Source organism: Myotis myotis, unplaced genomic scaffold (assembly GCF_014108235.1).
Source record: "Myotis myotis isolate mMyoMyo1 unplaced genomic scaffold, mMyoMyo1.p scaffold_m19_p_13, whole genome shotgun sequence".
Lineage (NCBI taxonomy): Eukaryota > Metazoa > Chordata > Mammalia > Chiroptera > Vespertilionidae > Myotis > Myotis myotis.
The window spans coordinates 21121601-21148948 of NW_023416317.1; the positions used below are offsets into that span (position 1 = coordinate 21121601).

The 27348-nt window shown below is 51.7% G+C and overlaps 1 protein-coding gene across 2 annotated transcripts in view; it reads left to right on the forward strand.

Moving 5' to 3' along the window:
* The window catches only part of LMCD1 (LIM and cysteine rich domains 1), a 60335-nt gene that overhangs the window by 27104 nt on the left and 5883 nt on the right, over positions 1 to 27348 (forward strand). Inside the window, exons 1-4 of one of the 2 annotated variants that reach the window (XM_036332029.1) lie at positions 6327 to 6439; positions 8211 to 8299; positions 13037 to 13292; positions 17141 to 17470. In XM_036332029.1, coding sequence (XP_036187922.1) covers positions 8211 to 8299; positions 13037 to 13292; positions 17141 to 17470 — 675 coding nt within the window. In that variant the 5' untranslated portion in view covers positions 6327 to 6439. Of the gene's footprint in view, positions 1 to 6326; positions 6440 to 8210; positions 8300 to 13036; positions 13293 to 17140; positions 17471 to 27348 lie in introns of those variants that run through there. The other variant, XM_036332028.1, reaches the window with a different exon arrangement.

Consider the following 27348-nt stretch of genomic DNA (forward strand, 5'->3'; position numbering starts at 1 on the left):
GCAGGAAAATTAACTCAACAGTTTATTGTGAATTCATATTAAAAAATGGAGGCCAACCGGATAAATTTCATCAAAGCAAACCAATCTAAGTTGAGAGTTGAAAAATATAGTGGTTTGATAGATTATCTCAAATCTAGATCTGAAAATGACAATGTGCCGATTGGCAAAATGATAATACTTCCATCATCTTTTGAGGTTAGTTCCAGAAATATGCAGCAGCGGTATCAGGATGTTATGGCAACTGTAACGAAGTATGGCAAGCCCAATTTATTCATAACCATGACATGCAACCCCAAATGGGCAGATATTGCAAACAATTTACAATGCTGGAAAAAAGTTGAAAACAGATCTGACTTGGTAGCCAGAGTTTTTAATATTAAGCTGAATGCTCTTTTAAATGATATCTGTAAATTCCATTTATATGGCAAAGTAATAGCTAAGATCCATGTCACTGAATTTCAGAAACGCGGACTGCCTCAGGCTCACATCCTCTAATTAATTCCCTTTCAATGTGCATGAATTTCATGCACTGGGCCACTAGTATAAAATAATACTGAATGTCAAATGCAATTGACAAATTAAAAAAAAAGATGGGACTTAAGCTGGTCCCTAAAGAGTGGGTGGGATGGAAGCCCTCTGGGGTTTAGGTGACCATGAGCAAAACCACCGAATGTATATTTAGGAGAACTTCTGGAGGCCCAGTGACTGGGAAGAGAACCTGGATGGAAACGGGAGATGATGTGGGAAGTAGAATGGGAAAATGTGGACAGGTGAGGCGGCCACATCATGGGAGCCTCCTGACATCTAACACTCAGCAGCCTTGAGCCCTTTAAAAGTGGTTCAGCATTACTTCAAGCAAGGTGGCTGCTCATACCCTCAATATAAACAAGCTATTAAGAGTTGAGAGTAAACCCAGAAATAATAGCAAGTGGTTATGGTTTTTGTCCCTTTATTTTAAGTGATGTCTCTACGAAACAAATCCATCGTCACAGCTTGGGTCACAGTGTGACTCCAACTCCCCAGAATGGTCCTAAGCATAGCTGACCAGGCGTCACTTCGGGGAGAAGCCTGTAAATTAGGTGAAGCCAACACCTGGTGATTTTCTCCCACAGGCACCGCTCAGGACTCTGATTCACTTTCCTCTCTGGCTGCCGCCTCGACAACTGCCCTTGAGGCCTGTCCGTTGCCTTGAACATCTGTCTACACTTTAGTTTATTTAGCAGAACAAGGTTGGATGATAGAAATCTCAGGACCAAGGTGATCATGACATTTTCCTAGTGCTCCCACCCGAGCCCTTCCAGGACTTCCCACCCCTGCAAACACACCCTCCCACCCCTTTGGATCCAACAGGCCTGATGCCCAGAGCCCAGGACAGACTCGGAGGAGGCTGTCGGGGCCTGGAGACTCCTGGTGTGGTAGGAAGTCACAGGATCTGGATTCCACAGGCATGAGTGTGAATCATGCTCTGAGCAGCAAATCCCATCAGTCCTCTGAGCTTGCTTTTCTCATGAGCCAAACGCAATATATCCACAGCCTACGGCTGATAGGAACATACTTAGTAAACTATAGAGAGCTCGGTGCAAAGTGCCACGGCAGAGCGGACGAGAGCCTAGCTCTGCAGTAAGGCTCCTTGGTTTCACTTCCTGCCTCTAGCACTTAGGAGCTATTAGATCCTAACCTCTAGGCCTGATTCCTCATCTGAAAACGAGGTTAGTAAAAGTCTCTCTCTCATAAGTTCATTAAGTAGCTTTAGTTAAATATGAAAATGCTGGGCATTTCCCCCCAACACATAAGTCATATTCAGTAAATGTTAGTACCGTCGTAAACATTAGGCGAGATCAAGCGTGTGCTTGAAGGCCAGTACCGATCCGTGTACATTGGAAGGTGCCACCCCCCAGATGAGCTCCAGTCCAGACCGCTCTGATGGCACAAGTTGCTTCTGTGCCCAGACGCACTGTCTTGCATTGCCAGTTGACTAGCAGTAATGGGGACACCTCACCGGGCTGTCATAACTGCTAAGGAAGAGAATGCTTAAGGGAAATCACCCCGTGGGCTGTCAAGCTGTTATTATTTTGGGATTGTTGATGGTAGTGGGGTAGTTTCCGGGATCATTTTTCTGGATATGATCTCAGCTCTTCTCTGGACCTTCTCATAACTTCACTCCACCCCAGCCATCTCCACCCTCTCTCCTGGGAACCCCTAGGGGAGGGTTTGTGTTTAAGTAGTGGAGCATGTTGACCCATAACCTTTAATAACACGTAAGCTTGTGGCGCCTACTTGCAAAAGACATGTCAGAGTAGTTGACTTGGAATAGAATTTAGTGCCAATTCAGAACACCCCAGCTCAGAAGGCAAGCCCATGCAGAGTCAGGAGGGCATGGGATGGTGTTAAGGCATAATTTTCTAAAAGGTACAACCATGACTCTTGTGCAAATATGAAATAGAACTTAGCAAAGATTTTAGTCCACTCATTCGCTAATGAAAGAATCAGTAAGAGATTCCAATCAGTTAAAAAACCATTTTAGGGAAGCATGGAACAGACTGAGAATCTCAGAGGGAAGGGTGGTGGAGGGAAGAGATTAACCAAAGAACTTATATGCATACATGCATTGCCCATGGGCACAGACAATGGTGCGGTGAAGGTCTGAGGGGGAGGAGGGGTGTGAGTAAGGGGTGGAGGAGAGTTACTTGGGGGGTGGGGGAAGGGGACATCTGTAATACTTTCAACAATAAAGATATATTTTTAAAAAACTTTTAAGGAGCTAGGTATGCATAGTCAGTTTAATGTTAGGACAAGATTGATGGGTTAGGTACAAGACTAGTTCATGTCCTCTAGGACAGTAGTCGGCAAACTCATTAGTCAACAGAGCCAAATATCAACAGATCAACAGTACAACGACTGAAATTTCTTTTGAGAGCCACATTTTTTAAACTTAAACTATATAGGTAGGTACATTGTTATTAACTTAATTAGGGTACTCCTAAGCTGGCCTTTGCTAAATATGTCCTCAATCTGATTGAGGTACGTTCACTGAGGTCACCCCTTCCAACTCTCCCATCCACACTCATCGTGTATACTTGTTTCGTCTGGCTCCTTTCCGAAAACCGACTTCTGCGCATGGGCCCAGAAGTTTCAATCGCACTGTACGTGCGCGTCCGCACGTGGTATTTTGTGGAAGAGCCACACTCAAGGGGCCAGAGAGCCGCATGTGACTCATGAGCCGTGGTTTGCCGACCACTGCTCTAGGACAATAAACCATAACCTTTGGAGTTATCTTCTTCAAAAGAACATCGCCACTGCGGAAAAAGCTCCAAGTTCACATGTCACACCGAGTCTGGGGGCAGAGCAAAGTACATTTCTCCAGATAATCCTCAGGGTGTGGGGGCAGAGGCAATGTCATGTTGCCAGCAAATGATGTTGAAAGGATGCACCACCCATCTTTCTGCCTTGTTTCCAAGTTTTGGGTTTTGTTTTGTTTTTAATTCTCACCCGAGGATATTTTTTCCATTGATTTTTTAGGGAGAATAGAAGAGAGAGGGAAAGACAGAGAGAAACATCGATGTGAGAGAAACACATTGATTGGTTGCCTCCTGCACAAACCCTGCCCAGGGCCTGGGCTGGGGAGGAGCTTGCAACGAGGTACGAGCCCTTGATTGGAATCGAACCCGGGACCCTTTGGTCTGCAGGCCGATGCTCTAGCCACTGAGCCAAACCAGCTAGGGCTGGATAATTTTTAACAATGGTAAATGATTATTTCACTTTATAAACAACCTTTCAACCTTACATGATGCTTACAACAGCATTGCTGAGACAAAAAGGGCAAGGAAACCCCACTTATCAGAGGGGAAAACTGAGTTACAGGGAGAGAAGCTGAGCTGGGCGGAGAACCCCCATTGCCAAGTCCAGGTCTCATGCTCACCCCTAAAGTCCGCATTGCATTCCCCCTTTCGGGGTCCTCTTCATCTGCAGCCCTACATTGTTCTTGGTGGCATTTTCCCATCTAAGATTTCCCTTGGGGTTCACCTGAGGTCCATGCTCAAAGGCAGGAGGTGTCCCGGTCGCCCTGCCCCTTGCATCCCCAGGGGACTTGGTCTGAGTCCTTTTCAGCCACTCACACAATTAGGTTCCACAACATCAGATGAACCAGATCCTACTACCCTGAGCCAAAGAAAATTGTCAAAACATTTTGTCCTCCCCTTGAAAAAAAGGACAGAATCGATGCTACATTCCAAGAACCCATTTTTTTAAGTGACAGGTCCTTTTAAGCTCTTCTCTTCTCTGCTTAGCTACTGTGGGCCACTGTGCCATCTGTCATCAGAGATGCAGTCCGCATCAGACAAGCCCACAGTGTATAAGCCGGGATATCTCACTTGAGCACTATTTCTGGTCGGCACCCCCTCTCCCCCCGGCGCCCCCCCCATAAGCAGGATCGTTTTCTGTGCTGGAGATAGCTGGGCTGGCTGGCTCCGGGCTGATAGCACGCAGTGCACGGGTGGCTATTTAATGTGTTAAACAGTCTGCCAGGAAACTGGCTGCAAGTGTGGCTTGATGCCCCAAATCTATTTCTTCCTCACAACGCCATATATTTTCCTCTCCCACGGACTTCTGTTGCCATGGAAACTGTCCCACCAGCAGGATGGAGACAGGGTCCAACCCTCCGCTCCCTACACTTAGTTACAGAGGCAACACGTATACGTGAAACCAAGTAAAGAGTAAGAAAGACTATGTATGGGTATGCAGTTAGGAAAGTAGGTCCCCTGAAGTCCCATAGCATTCTGAAGCTGGAGGGGGGGGGGGGTTATTTTGAGAACATCTGGGTCTCTCAGACTGTTTACACAGACATAATGACAACGACAAATAGTACAGAATAAGTGCAGGCTACGCCCCTCCCATGCAGCACCCATTTCTCCCTCACAGTAACTGCACGGGGCAGGTGGTTCTTATCATCCCCGTGACACAAACGCAGAAACTGAGAGTCCCCAAGACCCATCACCTGCCCAAATTCAGCTGAAAAAGGCCCAAAATGGGGAGTAAAACCCTGACCGTCCAACCCCGAAGCCTGGACCTCTAACACACAGCCGCCTGCTCCCCACCTCCCACCTCTCCCCTCACTTCCCATCAGGCCAGGCTTCAAAGGCTCCGGCAGCCAGTTCCATCCGGCGTCTCCCGTTTTCCTTTGAGCATGTGATCCTCCCTGCCCCCAGCCCTGGACCACTTTATCGCATCCCACAGAACAAGGGCTCTGCACAGCAAAATGTGGGCAACCCCGATTCTGCCAGGTTTCTCATTTTCCAGAGGAGCAATTTATGCGGGGCGAGGAAATGAGTCGCCTCTAGCTGCACAGCTCATAAATGTCAGAGTTGGCACCACCGGCCAGCCTCCCTCCCCCTTCTCCTCCCCCCCTCCCACCCCCGCCAGTGCTCCGCTTTGCTGTGTTTCCTCACATCACTGTTTCTAATCCAAACCCTGAGCCAGCAGCTCGACTCCCCTGGCCAAGCACCAGGGCTAATCCCCTTGTAGGCTGACGGTGAAATCAGCCGCTCATTAGAAGAACCATAAAGCTCAAGCATGCAGGGTGCTGGCCACTTAGGAGGTGCTTCCACACAGCTCTCCCGCTCCAGGCCTCGCTGCCCCTGCGTGCATTTAAAACAATCCAATAATGAAGCCCCGTTCACAAAGTGTACGCCTCCCAGAGTCACCTTCGAGCTACCACGGAGTGTGAAAGGATCGCGGAACCTCAACCAGTGGAACCCAAGGTGTCCAGGACAAGAGGCGGATGCCTGCGAGGTTTCCCACGCCAATGGCTCTAGGAGCAAAGTTCTGCCTGGGAACGAAAGCTCCCAGCTCGGGACGAGCGGGTGGCGGTGCGCGTCATCTTGTTATTCCATTTTAACACGAACCTTAACACCACTATGAGCAGGCTTCCCTTCACATACCTGCAACATGGCTCTAGCTCGCCCAAGCTGTGAGTGCTTATTAGAACCAAGAGCGTGGACCCGGCGCGAAGAGCATGCTCAGACAGCGGCCCCCTGCCCGTCAAGCCCTTGTGTACCTTTCTGCCCTGGCACGTTCTCTTCCTTCTGCCAGGAATCCCTTTCTCCTTTCCTGCCAGCTCACCTTGCGTTGCCCTCGTCCACAGTCACCGCCTCTAAGAAGCCTCCCGGGATTTCCCATATGGGTTTATTGAAACCTTATTCTCTGCTCCTAAAGTATTTGTGAAAACAAAAGCAGTTACCATTTTTTAGTGCCTAATACAGTCAGACTCTTTACATGCATTATCTCTGTACCTGTTTGGCAGGCTCAGCTGGCCCAAGGTCAATGTGGCTGCTAAGTCACGAAGCTGGGTTTGGAATTCAGGTCTCTCAGGCTCCAGAATCCATGCCTTTCTACTATACAACTGGCAGCTTTCCTGCCTCAGAATTACCCCTTCCAGGAGCAGGTGATAAATATGTGTTCCCTGCTCCATCTGCCTGTAGACTGTGACTGCTTCTGGGGCGTACCTGAGTCTTATGATGTATCCCTGTGCCTGGCACACAGGAGATGCTAAATAAATGGTTAAGTGGAGCCCTAGCTGGTTTGACTCAGTGGAATAACTATCGGCCTGGGATCTGAAGGGTCACGGATTCAATTCTGGTCAAGGGCACATGCCTGAGTTGTGGGCTCGATCCCTAATAAGAGGTGTGCAGGAGGCAGCCGAGCAATGATTCTCTCTCATCGATGTTTCTCTCTCTCTCTCTCTCTCTCTCTCTCTCTCTCTCTCTCTCTCTCTCTCTCCCTCTCCCTCTCCCTCTCCCTCTCCCTCTCCCTCTCCCTCTCCCTCTCCCTCTCTCTCTTCCTCTCTGAAATCAATAAAAAATATTTTTAAAAAGATAAAACAAAAAATAAATGGTTAAATGGATCAATAGCTTGTTGAATAATGAGCTTATCCCTTTATCTGATGGAGCCTTGTTTTTGATAAAATCATAACAATGTACCAAATCACACTCCGCACACCCCACTCCCAACGTACAGTCAGGTAAGTTTCTCAGCCAGCAGGTCCATATACCAACCCACTGCTTCTCCAGTTCTAATGTAATACAAGTATCCTAAATTTTTTTAATATAATGTCATTGATTTTTTAGAGAGAGAGGGGGGGAGAGGGACAGAGAGATAGAAACACAGATGAGAGAGAAACATCATTAATCGGCTGCCTCCTGCACACCCCCCACAGGGAATCAAGCCCACAACCAAGCACATGCCCTGACCAGGAATCAAACCAGTGGCCTATTACAAACATGTCAAACTCAAAGGCTAACACGGGCCAAATAAACAAGGTTTAAGTTTATGTGGGCCGCAAGAAACAAAAGCTTCCATTTTCATAGAAACATAGGTTTATTTCGATGGAGACACGCTGAATACAAAGGGCTGAAATTAATGAGTTGTCGTTAATGAATATTCGTTGTGGGCTGCACGTTTGACATGCTTGGCCTATTGGTTCCTGGCTCAACGCTCAACCCTTGAGCGATACTGGCCTACATTTTGTGAAATTGAAGGTTCCGATTTAAAAGGGCTGGGTGGGGCCTGAGGGTCTGCATTTCTGGCAAACTTCCGGTGACGCTGCTGATCCCAAGACCTCATGTGAGAGCCATTTGGGTCTAAACGCAGCAGCAGCAGCAGCCATTGAACGTCTGTTCCGTTTGGCTGGTAACGAAAAAAAACAACTTCACTCGTGGGTTGTGCTCCTTCCAAAGCAGGACCAGACTGCGAGTGCTCCTGGTTTTCCATGTTTTAGCAAAATGTTTAAGTTATGCTTTGGGCTATAAACATTTGGCAGCATGAACATTGGCTTGCACTTTGGTTTAATCACACCCTCCCAATAAATTACAAGTAAATGAGGGAGAGGGGACATTTGCTGGAAGATTCCTTTCCAGTGACAAGTGGATGGGGAAGTGGAGGAGGGGGAGGGAGGTAGCAGATGGTCCCTCACAGCGGCCTTGGCAGCGAGTGACAACTGCAGGCTGGGAGGGAGCCGCTGCAAGTTTATGGGAAGTGCCCCATGTCCTGCCCTTTCCCAGCGGGTCTCCTGGTAAACAGTCAGCGATGGCTGGTTCGTCTCAAGCCCTCTGAAGCCCACACCACCCCTTTGCTGGCACGCCCAGTGTTTCAGAGGTCAGGCATCCGGGTCCCAGATGTTTGGAAGGAAAACATCCTCTTTTCTGCTCCTTTTCCAGATGTCCCTGGGCCAGCAGCAGTCAGCGCGAGGTGTGCCTTGTTTGAGATGCAAGGGGACCTGTTCAGGCTTCGAGCCGCACTCGTGGAGGTAAGGGAGTTTGTCAGGAGGCTCGTCCCCTGCGCTTCTGGGCTGTCCTCTCAGGGAACCCTGGTGATTCTCTGCTGGGGCTGCTTGGGATGCACGCGCGCTGTGGGGAGGCGTGACCTCTCGGCCTAACTCAGAAATGCCAGAGAGCCCTCAGGAGCCAGGACGAGGCAGGAGTTTAGTTCTCCCTTAACCGTGTCAAGGCAGAGGCCCAGCCCAGCAAGCGCTGCCCCCGGAAGGTGTGGGCAGCTGTTAGCTGGTGCCTGGTCCACTCTGGGTAGAGTTCTGGCCTGGGGTTTGGTGCATGGGGCTGCTCTCGTCCTGCTGCACCATCATCCCTGTTGGTGAGTTCTGATCTAAGTGCCCCTGGGACAGAAGTCAGGGTCTCCACATACCTAAAACCAAGACCTGGAATTCATACCCATGGGGAAGGACCCCAAGAGCCAGCTGGACTTTTCTTTCTTTCTTTCTTTTTTAGCTATAGTTTTATTGATTTCAGAGAAGAAGGGAGAGGGAGAGAGAGATAGAAACATCAATGATGAGAGAGAAACACTGATCAGCTGCCTCCTGCACACCTCATGCTGGGGATTGAGCATACAACCCAGGCATGTGCCCTGACCAGGAACTGAACCATGACCTCCTGGTTCCTAGGTTGATGCTCAACCACTGAGCCACACCGGCCTGGATGGACTTTTCTTTCTCTTATTCATTGAGGGCTCTGAAAACTGGAGGTGGGGTTGCCACACTGTATAGTCCCACTGTTCACACCAGCATCTCTGTGCCTGGCACCCCAGGAGCTGTGCAGGGCACAGCCTGCGTGACTGTCCCTGCAGCCCTGTGAGGCACCGCAGGGCACGACAAAAAGAAAGCGCTTTTGTCTCCCCTGCCAGAGCGACGCCCTGGGAGGCACTCAGCGGGGGGACAAAATTTGGGACGTGTTTATCTTAGAGATATTAACTTCCACTGTGAGAAGGCAATTCCAAAAGTACTGAACTGAGCTAAATCTTTTGTATTTAAATGTTAAAATAACTCTAAGTGGTGTAGTATCTCCGTTCTGCAGAACAGGAAACGGAGGGTGGGGAATGGGGAGATGGCTACTAAATGCAGCATTCACACTCGGGTCTGAGGGGAACCCCATCCCGTGCCGTGAGCCTTCACAGCACAGAGCTGTTTCTTCACTCCATTCCTTGACAGTCCTCCCTCACAGGAGCTCACGTGGTCTTCTGGATGCAAAGACCCTCCAAAGGTCATCCAATCCCAATTCCTGTCCCCTGCACAAATTCCACCCACAGCTACAGCACTCCCAGGACAGGGAGCCCCCCACCCCTGTTTTGGCCACTTGAGCTCTTTCTGGCCTGGAGGAGAGTCACCCCATTGGTCCTGAATCTGCCCGGGGTATCAGGGTGCCTGGTTTCGTAGAACAATGTTTAGAATCATCAGCTTAGGACCTTCAGACAGCTCCTTTCAGAGTTCTGGGGGCAGCGGGCTAATGATCCCCACATGCACACACACAGTCCGATCAGTAGCATGTCCTTTCTCGCCAGGTTCACAGCCCCGTGCTTTCTGTAGTCTGACGCCTGAAAATGGCTGTTTCCTATGGTTGGTCCAGTTTTCTAGGTGTTTCTGGGTGGCGGGCAATTCTGGGCCCGGGTTCCTCACGGCTGGAAGCAGATGTCTCTCAGCATTGTTTACATCCCTACATTTCCTCACCATCCGATAAATGATTTGAACATCGAGTGAGTGTATCCTTGAGAAGGGCAGCTTGCATCCTGTGAACTCTTTGGTTAGAACCACCTTAACAGGGACCTAAATTCAAGCCATCCAGGAGCAGTGAGGTCCCATCTTTACGGGGAAAACTATGTCAAACCACTTTTATGCTCCAGTTCCCACACTCTCCTTAGTCTGAAGTAGACGTGAAGATCCAAGTAGCCAGCCTGGGTAAGTGGGAAAGGCCCTCAAGTAAATCACAGGACAGCATTCACGTGCCGACTCTGTCTGGACAGGGCTCCTCCCTTCTCTAAGCCTCAGACTTTCCAGCTGAGAAATGGGGGCGTTGGAGCTGAGGTGCTCTGGGGTCCCCTCTGGCTTTACAATCCCATCGTTTCAGGCAAATTGTTTATAATCAAGCAAACGATTCACATGTTAGAATTAGGATGGAATTAGTGTCAGAAGCACAGAAGAGGAGCATCGCTTAGAGAGGAGGGTACAAGAGCAGGCTTTCAGAACAAACAGATGATGAAAACAAGGGGGAGATTCCCAGCAGCCTTCCTTTCAGCATCCCGCTATCCCAATAGCCACACCTGCTCCTCGCCCACCTGGCAACCCTCACAGAATGCTGGACTCCCCTCAAGGTGGGGACCCTCCAGGAATCCAGGTGTTTCAGAGAGAGCCCAACGCAAGGTCCCTCCCCAGCATGCAAAGATTTCTTTATATTATTATTATTATTATTATTATTATTATTATTATCCTAATTAGCTTTATTTTTTCCATATACACTGCCTTCAGTGGGGAGAGAGAGAAAAAAAAACACCCTGATTTAAGGAAAACTGGAACCATAATATGAAAAACGGAAGAGAGACCACTGGCTCTTCAAGTTACAAAATGTTGCATTCTTCAGGGGGCGCTCTCTGGGAGTCCCCTGTTGGTGCCCTTCTCCTGCGGCCCTGCCCCAGGCCAGCTGCAGCAGCCGCCTCCGATACAGTGTTAATTCTGCCCCTTCTCACGGGCAGGGGATGGTTGTAATTCTGCAGTAAAATAGCTGGGCTATTTCCTATGCTTTTCGAGGGACAACCTGGAGAAAGTCACCTGGAGCTGCTTCAAGTCCCGAAAGGGACCGAGTGGTGACTGTCCCACTGGTGTGCATCGGGATCACCTCGGGAACAGGATCCCAAATGCCCAGCCCGGGGCCCATCCAGACCCATCCATGCCTGTGACTAGCGAGGCCAGGGCAGGGCATCTCCAAGTTCACCCAGCTCCCCAGGGGATCTGATACGCAGCAAAGTTTGGAGACTCCTCAATAGACCTGGCGTCAGCAAGCTGTCTGTGATGAGCCAGACAGTCATCATCTTAGGCTTTGCAGGTCAAATGGTGCCCGTCACACCTAGTCACCTTGGTCCTTGCAGCATGAAAGCATTAATTTATGTGAGGACATGGAAATTCATTCAAAATTTTTTACCCACTTAAAAATGTAAAAACTATTCTTAGTTCATGGGCCATCCAAAAGTAGGATTTGGACTGTAAGCCATGGTTTGCAGCCCTGGTGTAGAACCGCCCTCTCATTTGATGAGTAAGAAACGGGCCTGTGGACCCAGTGTTCAGACCGAGATGAGATCCCAAGCCTGCGCCTTTTCCACAGTCAAAGGTTTTCTGTGACGGGCTGCAGAAATGGCCGTTTTAACACCACCAAGGACCCATGCATCTGTGTCCTTTACAATCCGGGTTCCTGGAAAGAGAGGCTGGACTTCTATAAAGCCCCAGCCGTGGGCCTAGCAACATGAGAAGCATGCATAAAGGAGGAATGATGTGGAAACCACCTCAAAGAACATCTCATTCATTAGCATTTTTCATTTCAAAGTTTGCATTCCCACATCTCCACTGGCCCCGGGAAGTCTGCGTTAACCAGGAAAACAACGGCAGCTTCTCCTCCCAGTTTTACGTACAGACGGCACTGGGGAGGTCAGAGGGCCCATGGGAGACCGGGATTTCCTCCTCCTCCCACCTCCTCCCACCTCCTCCCACCCCCTCCCACCTCCTCCCACCTCCTCCCATTTCCACTGCCCACTTCAGACCAATGGTGCTGTGACCGTCTTCTTGGAGAAGCTGTCTCCTCTGTGCCTCATAAAAGGGTGAGGCAAGAGGACGGTACTGATCAGGAACAAAATGCCCCAGTTCCACAAATCACGCAACCTCTTCTCATGAGAACGAAAAGACCTGTCTTTGCCCCGCATCGCCTTTAGGGTCATATTCCCTCTTGAAGTGCCAGACTTATCCTTGAGGTTGTCCATTGTGACTTTTCTCAAACTGTGGCCTATGAATGGGAACTTGGGCTGCAAGTTTCTCCTCAAATAATGTCGCAGATGCTGCCTTCCTCCCCCACTTGACGGCGCACTGCACGTCAGTTCGCTAAGACAGGAAGCAGCTCACACTAAACAATGGGCTCCACCTTCTGTAGCCCAGTTTCCCACCGCACCTCCACTGAGCCCTTGTCCTCGCGCCACACACTGACATCCTGTGGTCCATCCAGCGAACCCCCACAGCACATGCACCTCTCACAGGGCCCCACTGAGTCCACTTTACGTGATAGCGTCCACCCGATTCTCTCTCCCCTCCCACCCCACCTGCAAGTTCTTTGAAGGCTGTGAAGGGGCCTCCTTCCCCTCAGGTTACACCAGGGTTTCTTAACCTCAGTGCTACTGACATTTGAACTGGATGACTCTTTGCTGCAAAAGGGGGGCTGGGGACTGTGGGATATTTAACAGCATCTCTAGCCGCTACCCTATAGATGCCAGAGCACCCCACTGTGACAATCAAATGTGTCTCCAGACATTACCAGGTCCCCCAAATGCAACGCCATCCCAAGGGCCCATTGGTCTCAGGTTACCATGTGTCTGCTGCTAACCTTTCCAAGTTACTCAAGTTAAACTTTGCACTTGCTTTCAGAAGGGTGGATGCTGCCAGCAGAAGACCACCTCTCTTTCCCGGAGGTTGATCTCACTTGTCCCCGTCTCTACCCACCCCCAGGAAAATATGCAAGTCCTGCAAGTGCAGCCAAGAGGACCACTGCCTGAGCTCCGACCTGGAAGATGACCGGAAAATTGGCCGCCTGCTGATGGACTCCAAGTATTCCACCCTCACGGCCCGCGTGAAAGGCGGGGACGGCATCCGGATTTACAAGAGGAACCGGATGATCATGACCAACCCCATTGCCACTGGGAAAGATCCCACCTTTGACACCATCACCTATGAGTGGGCTCCCCCCGGAGTCAACCAGAAACTGGTAAGACAGCGTCCTCCTACCAAGTGGTTATTTTCTTGCCCTTGTAAATGTTAGCCATGCCACAGCTTCCCACATTTCAAGAGGGCAAGGTTACAGAAATAGTAGAAATGGCTGTGGTTTCATTTCTGTTCCTACCTTAACAATGTGACCTTGAAGTGAAGACTGTCTGGGCCTCAGTTTCCTCGTCCATAAAATGGGTACAGTTGTTCATATGACCTCTAGGGCCCTTCCAACTCAAGTACCTGGCTGCTCATGGTTCCCTGTGGGCTCCTCACTTCTCAACAGAGGATGGCTTATCACCCAGACGTCTCCAAGTGCTTGTCTGCATCTGAGCCATGTTCATTTCCCCTCAGCGTGGCTGGGATGTGCCATTTGCAAGCCTTAGGAGAGCAGAGAAATGGCTTGCTTCTCCCTCACAGCTGAAGTCTCTTGGGCTTAGAAGGGAGAGCCAAACTGGCTTTTCCCAGCTGTGGGACAGAGGCACCCAGAGAAGGCTTGGGCAAATAGTTGGAGAAGGCCTGAGGAGGGTAGAAAGGATAAGGCCCACAGAGAATGGGTGACTTGCACAAGTCACCTGCCTACCCCCTGGAATCTCTGGGTCCTCCCTGGACAGCCCCTGGAATCTCTGGGGGCTCATGAAAGTCCCCATGCTGGGCCTTGCCCCAGACCGTTAAACCAGAAGCTCCCGATCTCAGGGTCAGAATCCCCAGAAATGAGCAGTTAAATGCTGCCCCAGGTAGTGCCATGTGCAGCCACCTTCAAGACCCACCGGACCAGTCCAGTTCTGAGTGGACCACGCAAATTTCAGCACACAAATCACCTGGAGAGCCTGCCTAAATCAGCCGGGATGCTTGGGTCCTGAGATTCTGCACTCCTGACAGGCTCCCAGGCGATGTAATGCTGCTGGTCCCCAGGCCACACCTGGGACAGCAAGAGCCTAGATCAGTGGTTAGCAAACTGCGGCTCGCGAGCCACATGTTTCTCTTTGGCCCCTTGAGTGTGGCCATGAAGTTTCAATCGCACTGTACGTGCGCGCCCACACGTGGTATTTTGTGGAAGAGCCACACGCAAGGGGCTGCAGTTTGCTGACTACTGACCTAGGTGATTTCTACATGTTAGTGAGCTAAAGGAGTTTTAGAGATGCAAGCCTGACATTTAGTTAAATCTCGCCTGGGAGGAAAGGAGAGCCTTTGGAATCCCACCTGGTTCCATCCCCACAGGCTTGGAGCTGGAACAGGAACACAGGGCCCCCGGGAAGGAAAGCTGCCTGTCCCCAGGGCCCCAGCCAGGAACCCATGAGCTCTGCAGGCCACAGACACCCACGGCCAGGACAGAGCCATGAGAGGGTACTGTGGGTGCAGGGCTCAGCCACTGCTCCAGGCTTCCAGAGTTTATTTCTAAAGCTGAGCAGGAAGGGGTGCAGCCCTCTAAGGCCAGAGCCACAGACATATCCCGGGACCGGGGAATCCTGGCACCAGGCCATAGGGACCCAGTCCACCCACCTGACATGATGACAAAGGGAGACCCCCCCCCCCCCCCGCCCAGTGATGGGGGGACATTTTTTTCTCTGCAAATCATCCGTCTTCCAGAGAGGCGGAACAGAGGGGGCTGAGACCAAGCTGCTGAGTTCAAAGCTGCCTCTACCACAGTCTAACCGTGTGGCCCTGGGGAGTTGCTTAACTTCTCTGCGCCTCAGTTTCCCAAGAGGCACTATGAGTACCTTCCTGCTAGGGGTGTTGTCAGAAGTAAATGGGCTCACGTACATAAAGCACCTAGAAGAGCCTGGAACTCAGTAGCCACCACGTCGTAGCCATTCCCATCATTCCTTAAACCACTCGGCTTAGGGAGTGGGCGGCCTTCATGGAGGAGGTGCCTCTCCCAGGAGCTGTGTCACTGAGGCTGCCTCACCACTTGGGCAGAGAGAGCCAAGCCCTTGTTCCCACTTCTCCAAACTCCTTCCTTCGGGCCTGGGAGCAGGGCAGGCCCCAGGCAAGAAGTGGGAAGCGCTGCTGTGGGCGTTTGCCTCCCAGGGACTGTCCCTGCCCAGCCTGTTGGTCGTGGGCCTGTTGCTTCCCTCTGGATGGTTTCATCTACTCCCCCAACCCACTGTCCCCAGAAAGGCCCTGGCCTGCAGGGGTGCTGCTCAGACGCACCCAGGAGCACCTGTGAAAGGGCTCACTTCCAGGCCTCTCCAGATTCCTAAGTCCGAGCCTCTGGGTGGGCCCAGGGGAGCTTTGCACAAGGTCTCCCAGCGAGTCCTATGCAGCATAAAGCTGGAGACGGGGTTCCTCAGACCTACCTGTCTGGCCTGTGCTGGAAGCCACCTGCAATCTCATTCTGGTCAAAAGAAAAACCATGCATCACCCTGGTCTTCCCAAGACTGGTTCAAGGATAAGCCCTTCCTAGCTGGGCAGTCAGCTGTGTGGCTCCATAGAGACCCTTGTTCTCTCAAATTCTGGGTGAAGGATCGTGGCCTCTTTGGCCAACAAGAGCCCATCACCCCCTGGGCCCCTTTCATGGGCTGTAGACCCAGGTGAGCGCTGCTGCTCACCTCTCTCTTAGCCGTGGTGGCGATCAGGTGAGTCACCACAGGCTTCGAACACTCGCCAAGACCATCACGATCGTGCAGTCTACTCTGAACTTTGCAGATGAGAGAACCGAAGCCCAGAGCGGTCGGCACTCTCTCGGTCTTCCACAGAGAGCAGCAGCAGGGCTGGAGCTGGAAACCCAAGTTTCCTGACACCCCAGGACTCTGTCCACCATGCAGGCCATCTCCCGCATCTGGGAAAGCACCGTGAAAAGTGTTAGGGTCTGTGCAGGGATTAACAGGAGGTGCTGTGAGCCCACAGTACCAGAAGGCTCCTCAGCTGGTGTCCCTAGAATCCAGGGCAGAACCATGGCCACCATTCAACTGGTGAGTCCCACAGGAACCCAGGTCTCCTCCTCCTCTTTTCTAAAAACACTCTTATCCAGAACTCATTTATGATGAAACTCAGCATATACCAGGCTCTGGACTAGTACCCCTGCCCAGCTTCCTCACCCCTGCTCCCTAAAAGCAGATGACTGCTCATTATGAATTGCAGTTGATTAACACAATCCCCAATGATGAGATATGAGACAGGCAGGTTCTAAAGCAGTAAGTTCGGCAGCAGCCACCTGGGCAGTGGGAATCAAGCAACCTGGTGGTGTGTCAAGGTCATGCCCAAGGTCAGACACAGAAGTGGAGAACAGTTGTCAAGGATAAGCACTTTGCCTTTCACAGTTTCTCGTGCTGCGTGACTCTGACCTTTACTTCCCCCTCTCCCCCATCCCCAGGACCTACCCAACTAGAAGATTTCTGTTCATTTATTTTTTTTCTAAAAAGGCCAAATTGGTGGTTATTTCTGAACATATTAATATTCAGATGGTTACCATTCATACCCATGTGGAAATGTTACTGACTTCAGACCTTATTGATTCTACTGTTGGAAGGTGCCTTTGCAGATTTTTAAATTAATAAACCATGAAAACCCTTATATCCATAATGATTTAATTATATTTTTCCAAGAAAAGCAATTTTAAACTAGATTGACTTTTTTAAAATTAGGCATCGACATGAGGTTAGTAAAAATACTCCATTTTGAAGGAAACAAAATCCATGTCCCAAAGCCAGCAACTCTAAAATGAACACCTGCTTACGTCACACCATTCTCATCAAGGAAGTGACCTGTGACTACCACTTGGGTGTCACCACTCCTTCCCTGGGAATCCTTGGGTTCAGCCAAACCCTGAAGAAGCTGGAGGAGGTTCCCCAGTTCTCGGGTCTCTGCTGGGGCTGGAGAGTCACGTCGGTTTCTCCCCCTGCCCAGGGCCTGCAGTACATGGAGCTCATCCCGAAGGAGAAGCAGCCGGTGACGGGCACCGAGGGCGCCTATTACCGCCGCCGCCAGCTCATGCACCAGCTCCCCCTCTACGACCAGGACCCCTCTCGCTGCCGCGGACTTTTGGAGAACGAGCTGAAACTCATGGAAGAATTTGTCAAGCAGTATAAGAGCGAGGCCCTCGGTGTGGGAGAGGTGGCGCTCCCAGGGCAGGGCGGCTTGCCCAAGGAGGAGGGCAAGCAGCAGGAAAAGCCGGAGGGCACAGAGCCCACCGCCCCGACCACCAACGGCAGCATCGGCGACCCGACCAAAGAATACGTAAGTCTCTCCCAGGCCGCGGGCTGCTGCAACCGCCCTGCAGGCCTCCTCCCCTCATCCCTGCACTCATGCATGCAGTCAGACCTCCAGCAGCGATTGGTGCTCATTCACTCTGCGCCTGGCATTGTCCCGTGGACAGTAACACAAGGTCATGCCCTGCAGAGTCTCTCTGCCCAGTGGCAGTCACGGACAACCAAACTGTGGCAGCTTAGGGAAAGGGCATCTACGCTTGCTTGGGTGAAGGTGGGTGTGGGTTAGGAGCCCAGGGCCATGCTGGCCTCAGAGCTAGGAGCCGCCCAGGCCCTAAAGAGTTGAGCAGGTGCCATGAAAGGCCCAGGGAGCAGAGCGGAGGCAGAAGATGGAAGGAAGTCCCATGTGATTAAAGGCAGGGTGAGCTGGGGGGAGATGGACACCAGGCTGGCCAGGTCAGCGGGGGTCGCTTCCCGAAGAGTCAAGCCATTCATCCATCCATCCTCCATCCCTCCATCCCTCCATCCCTCCATCCACCCATCTACCCATCCCTAAGTGCTGATCAGCCTGTGCTGTTTGCTGAGCCCAGGAAATCAAGCAGCATACTCTCCCCACGTGGGAGAAAGCCATGGCTTACGGCTTCACTCCAAGGGCCATGGGGGCGGTGGCAGGCTCCCCGGGAGGTATCGTGGGATTGGACCCCTGCTTCTGAAAGCTCTCAGAGCCAGAGTTAGGGTGATGTTGCGGGACGGGGCAGGGCGGGGGGGATCCTCTGGAGGCTGTTTGGGAACACACAGAGGAGCCAGGGTCTGGGTGGCGGAAGCCTCAGGGATGGGTTTGCCTCATTCTGTCCCTCAGGAAGTGAAAGGACCAGCGTGAGACTTTGTCGTTGCTGAGTTTCATGGCTGCCAGCTCCCTTTTGCACCATCCCCCTCCCCCAAACCCTTCAGCAGTCAGGTGACCTCAGGCTTCCATTTGACATTTGGAGATAGAAGTACACGGTCCTCAAGCAAATCACCTGGCTTGCTGGGAACAGGCTGCAGTCACTGTGTGAGCCAGACACCCAGGGCAACGCCAGCTCAAATGGCCCTGTCCTCGCTGCTGCATTGACGCAGACTTGTTATCTCAAACCGAGGCCTGCATCTCCCACCCCCGTGCTGTTGGCCCGCCATCTAGCATTACCATCTAATAAACTGTGTTTATCTGAGAATTAAGACAAAAGAACAAAACTTACTTTCTCTACCACACATCTGGGGGTGATGCTGAAAAGACCCATTTTTCAGGAGGACGACACATCCTAGGGACTTTAAAATTAGATCCTGTTTTATAAACAAATCTCCCCCCTGACGCTGCCTTCTTTCCACCCTCAAAGAGCTATTTGTCCTTAGGATTAATCCTGTGTGATTCCAAGTTGTAAGGCGACTTCTTTAAGTCGTCGTGACATTTCCCAGTTGCTATTCCCGAGAGACACATGTTGATCTAAGAACGTATTTTCTCTTGGACTCAACCCCACATTTTGTTCAGGGTGGAAGTGGGGCAAAGGTGGCTTGGGATCCCAGATCCCTGCCCACGGTCCACTTTCAGAAACACTTCTGACACTTAGGAAGCATTTAAACAAGACCAGACAGTAAATGGCAGATTCCATAGTGAGAAAATAAAGTAGGGACTCCAAAGGAAGCCACTTGTGGCTGGCCTGGGCATTGTCCTTCCTTCCCCCCCTCCAGTCTTAATGCAATAACCAATTATGTGATTGATTACGTCACCAGCGCTAGAGGCTGAGGTCTTGTCTTGTTCTTGTTCATCTCTGTCGCTGCAGCCGTGCCTTTGATAGACATAGCAGGTGCTCAGTAAATATGTGACCCACGGATGAGTGAAAATGCATGAATGAATGAATGTTCACCCTAAGTTGAGCCTGGAAAGATGGGGACAATCTGGATGGCCATGTTGCCTAGGGGGAGCAGGAGATCGAGGTCACGTTTATAAGCACCTGGTCCGAGCCTAATGCGATGCTCACTCTCTCGGGGTCTTTGTTTAATCCGAACAGTGGCCTGGTGGGGTGAATTTCACCAACCCCACTTACTGGTGAGGAGTCGGGGATTCAGAGAGGAGAGGTAATTTTTCCAAGGCCCCCCAGCTGCCAGGTAGAAAAACATGGATCTGAAAGTCTTTCTGGAGATATGAAACCCTGCTTGCCATCTGTTCCAGGAAGAAAGGAGGCTGCTGCTCTTCTTTAACTCCCTCTTTATTTCCTTGAAGCCAGTGAGCAAATCCTATCAAGGTAGCCAGATAGCCCGCCGGGCCATAGACCGTGTATGCCCAGCAATGCCAGGTTTAGTATGGACATGGGCTGCACTCCCTGAGCGGTTCCGCCTTACCCCAGCGGTTGGCCGCATTAGGTAGACCTGGGGGCTGGCCATCCTGGGTGCTGTGCCCTTGTTGTTTCTCATAACAGGGCAGTGTGGGCAGGTACCCAAGGCAAGAATCAGGTGCAAGGTCTGATTTCTGCTCCCCTGATGAGGGCAATGAACTTGACTCGAAGTGGTCAGGGCATTCAGCTTATCCTGGGGGTGAGGAGGAAATTGTAGGACTTGGTCTGATACCCCAAATCCAGAGTTTTACGGAGAAAATGGAGGTCAAAGGGGAGGCACGTGAAACTATTATACTAGAACTGTATTGTTAACATATCGCCGCTTATCATCCTAATAGTGGTCATTACTACTGCTGCTAATAGCGACGGTTTAGTGGGCATTGCTGTGAGGCAACGGAGGGAGTGCTGAGCTCTGCCGTGTCTGAAACTCCCACACCCAGGGGCCCGAGGAAAGACCATGGGGTTCAAACCAAATGACAGACCCCAGTCCATCCTTCCTGCTTCCAAAGGCCAATTCCTCAGAAAGCTAATGCAAGGGTCGGATGGCCATGTAAGCTTGGGAGGCCTCAGAGTGAATAAAAACGAAGGGCTTTTCTAAGCTAAAGCAGTGGTTCTCAAACTAAAATCGCTAGAAGCTTGTTCACATTCGGAGGACTGGGTGCCACCAGCGCTCCCTGCTTAGGAGGTACAGGCGGGGCCTGAGCATCTGCCTGTGTCACGAGCCCTCGGGGTGATGCCGACACTGGCCTGGGGGCCACACTTGGAAAACCACTGCCTACAAGTGTTATCAATGACCTTACGCATCAGCTGAGCGGAAGTGGCATCAGCAGTGGGTCTGCGGTGAGGGCCCAGGAGATGATAACCAGGCATTTCCTGGGTTTATGTGGCCTCCTGGCTTAGGGCGTCCAACTTGGAGAAGGCTACACATCAGTCTCACATTTTCTGAGTTGCCATGGGGAGTTCTGGAAACACAGGCACGGCATTTAACACACTGTTTACACCCGACCCCGACCCCTGTGTCCTTGACCACAGAACACTCAGCAATCAGGGGCCACCAACCAGCTCCCACTTCGCTCTGTGCTGTGCCCCTGCCGGCACTGGGGCCAGTTCTCCTGGGAGCTCACCTGGCTCCATTCTGGTGCAGCTCAGCCTGTCACAGTCATGGCCTTCCTCAGGGACCTTGGGCGGGGCTCAGGCTCTAGTGAGCAAGGTCAGCTGCTGAGCCTCCTCCACCAGTGTCCTCAGAGGAAAGGGTCATCCAGACCAGAGGCCAAAGCCATTCCCAGCTCGCCCATGTGGGATTCCCACCCTCGGGCTGAGTTCTGAGTGAAGCCAGGTAACGGAGGGCCAGCCTCAAGGGCCGGCCAGGCTGTGGGGATAGCGCCATCTGAGCCCGACCCATCCTATCGGCCAGAGCTGCCCAGTCATTCGGATCTGAGCAGAGTTCGCAAATCTGCACCCCCAGCTTTCAACCCCCAGGCCTTCAGGCGACCTAAAATCAGCCGTGTCACATCTGAGATGACCCAAGGGCTGTGGCCGCCCACGCGGACCGCAGAGCAGTGCTCTAAATGTGTTACTATGAGACTGAGGTTAGGAGAGGCAGACACCACAGGTGAGGTCTTGAGAAATCCCTCTTCATGGGGACACACCATGGCAGAAATATCCCAGACACGAACTCACCCCCTTGTCCCGCCCAAATCATGCCCTTTCAATCAGTGAGGCCAATTAAAAACCCCAAAATGTTTAGCCTCCCTCTTGCCCTCATTTGCCCACTACGTGCTGGTGGAGGGGTGGGAACTCTTTACTGCACAGAAGGCCCATTTATCTCTTTGAATCCCCCTAACAGCCAGCTATAGATGTTATAGCCATTTCACAGATGTGGAGCCTGAGTCACAGAGAGCGTAACCGACTTACTGATGAGAGATGTGGCTGGGACTGCATCAGACCAGTGGATTGTGAGAACTCCTGGGTGGGGCCCAGCAGTGTGGGTACACCAAGGCAAGGGGGGTGTATTTCGGTTTCTGGGGGTGAACAGCAGTGTTTGGAGTAACTCACAGCCCAGCCCAGTGGATAATTTGGGGACCTCTTGTCTGGGTGCCAAGAACAAGGGAAGGACTTGCCTGCCCCACCCCAGTCCCATTCACCATGAGTCTTGGGGCTTCAAAGGGTTCTGTGGCCAGGGAGCTGCCAACTCCAGCAACCGGGACCCTGTCACACCAGAATAGCGTGCCCCAGACTCCCTTTCCAGGCCCCCCACTGCTCCCCACCTCTCCCACCTGGAAGGAGGCTACGGGTGTCTGTGCACCCTGCGGACAGTGACCTTCCTGCTCTGATTGTTACCATCTCCACCAAACTGTTTCCCTGGTTTAGGGAGCTTACGGGATATTCTCTCAGAAATGGGATCTACAGATTTCCTGGGCATGGTCCTTTTGCCCAGGCATTTCCGCCCTTCCCTACACCCCACACTTGTAACTGAAGAAGGGGGAAAGGAAGCCAGAACATAACATTTACTGCAACCTCCACCCTTTAGTGTTTCTTATTCTGCCCCCAGCCTCGCCCACATCCCCCTTTATCAGGCCAAGCCATGCCAAAAAGAGTGACTCAGAGGAGTGGAGTAGGTTGAGGGAAGGGAAGACCTTCCTGGAAGTTGTAAGGATTTGTTAGTTTGGTCCAAAGTGTAGCCTGGCCCCCACCCTCCTCTTCCCACAAGAATGCAGAGGAAGGACTGGTGTGGGCCCCGCCCTCCACGGAGGTCTGCCTCTCAGATGGAGACTCAGCAGCTGGCAGCTCAGCCCGACTCCAGCCCCAACAAGGGACATATTTGTGGGCAAGGGACTTCCAAATCTCTGTCCAAGCAGATGTTTGGCTCGTGGGCTTGGCACGCTGGCTTGCCTGCCAGCCCCTCTCTGGGAATATGAAACCACTGCCCGACCCCCACCTTGTGCCCATCCAAGCTGGAGGACAGGAGGGTCTCAGACCCAGAGAAGCAGCCCCGAAAAATCACCATGGTTACCAGGCTCCTCAACATCTGCCTCCCTCCTCCCTGTGGTGGAAATATTTTAATAACAGTAAAGGAGTTATTTTTTCACAGAAAATTCCCTTGATCCCACTTTTTATTCTTGTAAATACTTTTCCATGTTGCCACATAGGCCTCACAAGCATTTCTCTTCTGAAGTGGACCACATAAGATTCCATTGACTGAAAGAGGGATTGGCAAACTTTTTCTGTTAAAGGAAGAGAGTGAATATTTTAGACTCTGCAGCCACACGGTCTCAGGCACAGCTACCCGCCCGTCTTTGTAGCACTAATGCAGCCACAGACAGTGTCAAAACTGATGAGGGTGGTTGTGTTCCAATAAAACTTTATTTGCAGACACAGGCAGTGGGCTAGATTTGGCCCATGGAGGTAGTTTGCTGACCCCAGAACTAGAAGAAGCATAAAAAAAAAATAATTTGTAATGAATTACTTTGGCTTTATCTGATTTTATGTTGCAATTATAGGTTAATAGAAGATGGGGATGATGATGATGATGATGTCATCAACCACCTAGGTTGTGCCAGGCACTGAGCCAGGATGTACATAGTTATTTTATTTAATCCTAAGAATTATCCTACAAGATACATGACCCCCCCTCCCTTTTTTGAAGACTAACATATTAAGAGAAGTTCTTAGCCAAGTTAAACAGTGTTCTCAAACTCCAGGTCACAACCTATCAGTGGACAGTAAATCAATTTAGTAAATTATAACCAGGATTTTTTAAAAAATTACTTTGAAAAAAATAAAACACAGAAGTGCTTCGGGGGTGGTAACTATTTTTCTGGGAACCTTTCGTCTCAGGGTGTGATGTGCACATGTGTGTACTACCTCAGGCCATACCATGCATTTCCTGCTCTGGATCACAGACCAAAAGAAACACGAGAAAACATAGTTAGGAAACTGTCTAGTGACCTCGCTGGGGAGTGGTTAAATCAGACTGGAACTCGGGCCTGCCCCATCCCACGCCCAACACAAACTCCAAAGACCAGGCACTCCGGCTGCCGGAGCCCCGCGCCGAGCTCTGCGCCCGCCGGCGGCTGCCCAGCGATGACCTCGTGGAAGGTTCTCCCTGCTGGGCAGCCCCTTTGGCAGAAGGTCCGTCGTTGCCCACACACTAATGAGCAAAGCTGGATTCGAGAACGCCCAGGCCCATGGTCTCCTTACAAGAGAAGCGTTATGAGCCTTCCTGGTTCCCTCTTCCCCTCCACCAGACACCAGCCAGGGAGACTCAGAAGTGCCTCCATCAACACACAGGAGGGCTTCTGGGATAGAAACTGCTTTCCTGGGGGCCTTCTGTCTCCAGGGGGTGTGTGCACATGTGGAATGTGCCCCATATTCAACCACCTGCCCCAAGGACGTGGGAGGCCAAGGGGTGCCAATCACAGTGACCTCACATGTAAAGCATTTCCCATGAGCAGGGCCTGCCGCCTGCTTCAGAGTAGGAAAGTGAGGCTCTGTGAGGTGGGTGGCTTGTCTGAGGCTGAGCAGTGACAAAGCCGTGGTAGAGGCCTTAGTCCAGAGGCCATGGTCCTAAGCACGGCACCCAGCCGGCCTGTCCTGCCCAGGCAAGAGCCTCAAGAGGGTGATAGTTACGGGGAGCAGGATGCAACAGGGTAAAGATGCCAGAAATGACCAGGAGCCAGGAAAGAGAAGGGAAGGGAATGGAAGAGAAGGGAAGAAAAAGGAGAGAGGAGAGGAGAGGAGGGGAGGGGAGGGGAGGGGAGGGGAGGGGAGGGGAGGGGAGGGGAGGGGAGGGGAGGGGAGGGGAGGGGAGGGGAGGGGAGGGAGGGGAGAGAGAGGAGATGGGGAGAAAGAGAAGAGAAGAGAAGAGAAGAGAAGAGAAGAGAAGAAAGAGAGAGAAGAGAAGAGAAGAGAAGAGAAAAATAAACACTGACTGGGATACGTAAGGCCACAAAGCAAAGATGGTGAACAATCACCATAAGAGGAAATGAGGAGATGCTGTTTATAAGTGAATTGGGGAGCATTTGTATTGGAAAGGACCCAGGGCTGAGTGCAAGGCCTTGTGCTAATATTTACTGTATTGTACTGGTGCGACTTTCACAAGGCACTCCGGGTTCAGGCTGGGTAGGCCTTTGGATAAGAGCCGTCCAGAGGAGACAGTGGGATGGAACAGGACTCTGGCAACCCTGACCGAGAGATTACTGCCGGTTTAGAGGGCTCTCTGTATCTGCTGATCCCTCTCTGAAGGCCAGCGAGGTTCGGTCCTTGGAGACAGTTCTTTGGCCGTAACTCTTGGCCACCGGCCTTAATCTGCTGTTGCCTAAAACTCTGTGTCTTGACTACGTCCATGACAGAAGTCTTCAAAATCCCTTATGCTCACACCTGATGGTCCTGTTACCTAAGGCTACGCATCAAACCTCCCCAGGATGCAGAGCAGGGGTGGGCAACCTCTGCCGAGGGCCATACAAAATGATCAACTTAAAAATTAGCCGCTATATTTGGTCAAACATTTAATGAACTCATCCCTACGGCCTTGGCAGGACCAGACCAAATGACGTTCCCCATCCTGGTGTAGAGGCTTAAAACAATAACCTCTGTTGGTAATGAGGGCAGGGCTCAGTGGGGAGAGCTTATCGCTGTCCTGTCCCCGCGGCATCAGCAGAGCAGCTCACAGGCTGGGGCTGGACTCCTCTGACTCACACGTCTGGCCTTGGTGCTGGGAAGACGCGAGCAGCTGGGGCTGGGCCAGCCGTCGCTGCTGTGTGTCTTCTCCACTGGGTCGCCCCAGCCTGGAGGCCTCAGGACCTCTCCCGCCTGCGCTGGGCCAGGGTGTGTGCAGTGACAGGGGGAGCCCGTGGAGGTTGTGTTGCCTTTTCTGACCTTCCTCGGGCATCTAAGAGATCCCTTCCATTGGACAGAAGCCAGCCATTAAGGCGGGACCACATTCACAGGAAGGGGCTCAGACACCCCACTGGTTGGGGGAGGGCCCGAGAATCTGCAACATTTTCACACACTGAGGGACCCCAACCCTGCAGGGGTCTTAGTGGCTGAGGTGAATCTAAAATGCGCCTCAGCTTTCTCACAGCAGGTGATTTTACAGGTTACAAAGGCCCGAAGTACGGGACTTTCGAACTCTTTCAGTGACACCCTCTTCGTTAAGAGGCTGGTCACCGGAGCGGGGACAGGGCAGACCTTCATGGCACAGGGAAAAGGTCAGGTTTGTGCCGCCTGTGGCAGGTTTGTGCCACACGTCCTCCCCCTGGGGGAACAGTCTGCAAACTGAGTGTATGGCAAACACTGGAAAGGGTCTCATGAGCAAGCTCTGATTTTTATTTTATTTTTTTAGAGAGAGAGAGAGAGAATGGAGAGAGAGAGAGGAATGGAGAGAGAGAGAGAGAGAGAGAGAGAGAGAGAGAGACATCAATGTGAGGCTGGAACATCGATTGGCTACCTCCTGCACCTCCCCCTTACTGAGGATTGAACCCAAAACCCGAGCATGTGCCCTGACCAGGATCAAACTGGCAACCTTTTGGTGCATAGGATGGTGCCCAACCCACTGAGCCCCCGTGGCCAGGGCACAAACTCTGATTTTAGATAGCAGGGAGTACGAGTAAGAACCAACTGATACACTAATGATAAGTGCTCTTCTCTAAGCTTTCCAACATGGTCCCAGAGGACTCCGACTTGACCACACTACCTCCTTCACAGGCAAAGCAGCCTAGGAGTGGCCACGTCGGGCTTTCTTAAAAATAGCCTAGAATGGAAGCATGCCCGGAATTCTAATTGGATTTCGCTGAACCCGAATCAAGTTGGTGATACCGTTTTTGCTGGGTTTCTTTATAAGATCGTTCTGAAACACTCTATATGACAGTGGATCTCCCGACCCCATCAGCATCCCCTGGGAACGGGCAAATTCCTGTGCCCCATCCCAGACCGACCGAGTCAGACCCCCTGGGAGGGGCCCTGCGGTCGGTGTGGACAAGCCCTCTGGGGGAGGCTGGGCAGACTCCAGTCTGAGAGTCACTATCTAAGAGACGGTCGGGTTGGAGCGAGATCAGAGCAGGCCCACCAAGCCAGGCCCTGGTTGTAGCTGAGTCTGGGGTTGTCCCAGACAGTGAAACTCACACAACTCGGAAGGAACCCTGGGCCTCCTAACCCAGCGCAGACCCCGCCTTCAGCCTCTCTGTCACCGTGGGAAAGTGTTAACTCCTCTGACCCTCGGCTTCCTCATCTGTGAGGGGGGCTGGGGCAGGGGGTCACAGGAGGTTTTAGCTAATGATGGTTGAACTCCCACCAAGTCCACTAACTGCGTTACCTCATGTCATCGGGCAACAACCCTATGGCGTTGTTAGTATTATTAGTAGTATCCTCATTTGACAGGTGGGGAAACTAAGGCACAGAGAAGCTGGGTAACTTGCCCAAGGTCACACCTCTCAGCCACCTCCCGCACTTTAAAGATTGTAAACCACGGCACCAAAGATGATCGAAGTAGAAGTTTGTCCAGAGACAGCTGGGCCGGGATTGTAGGACCCCAGCAGGCGAG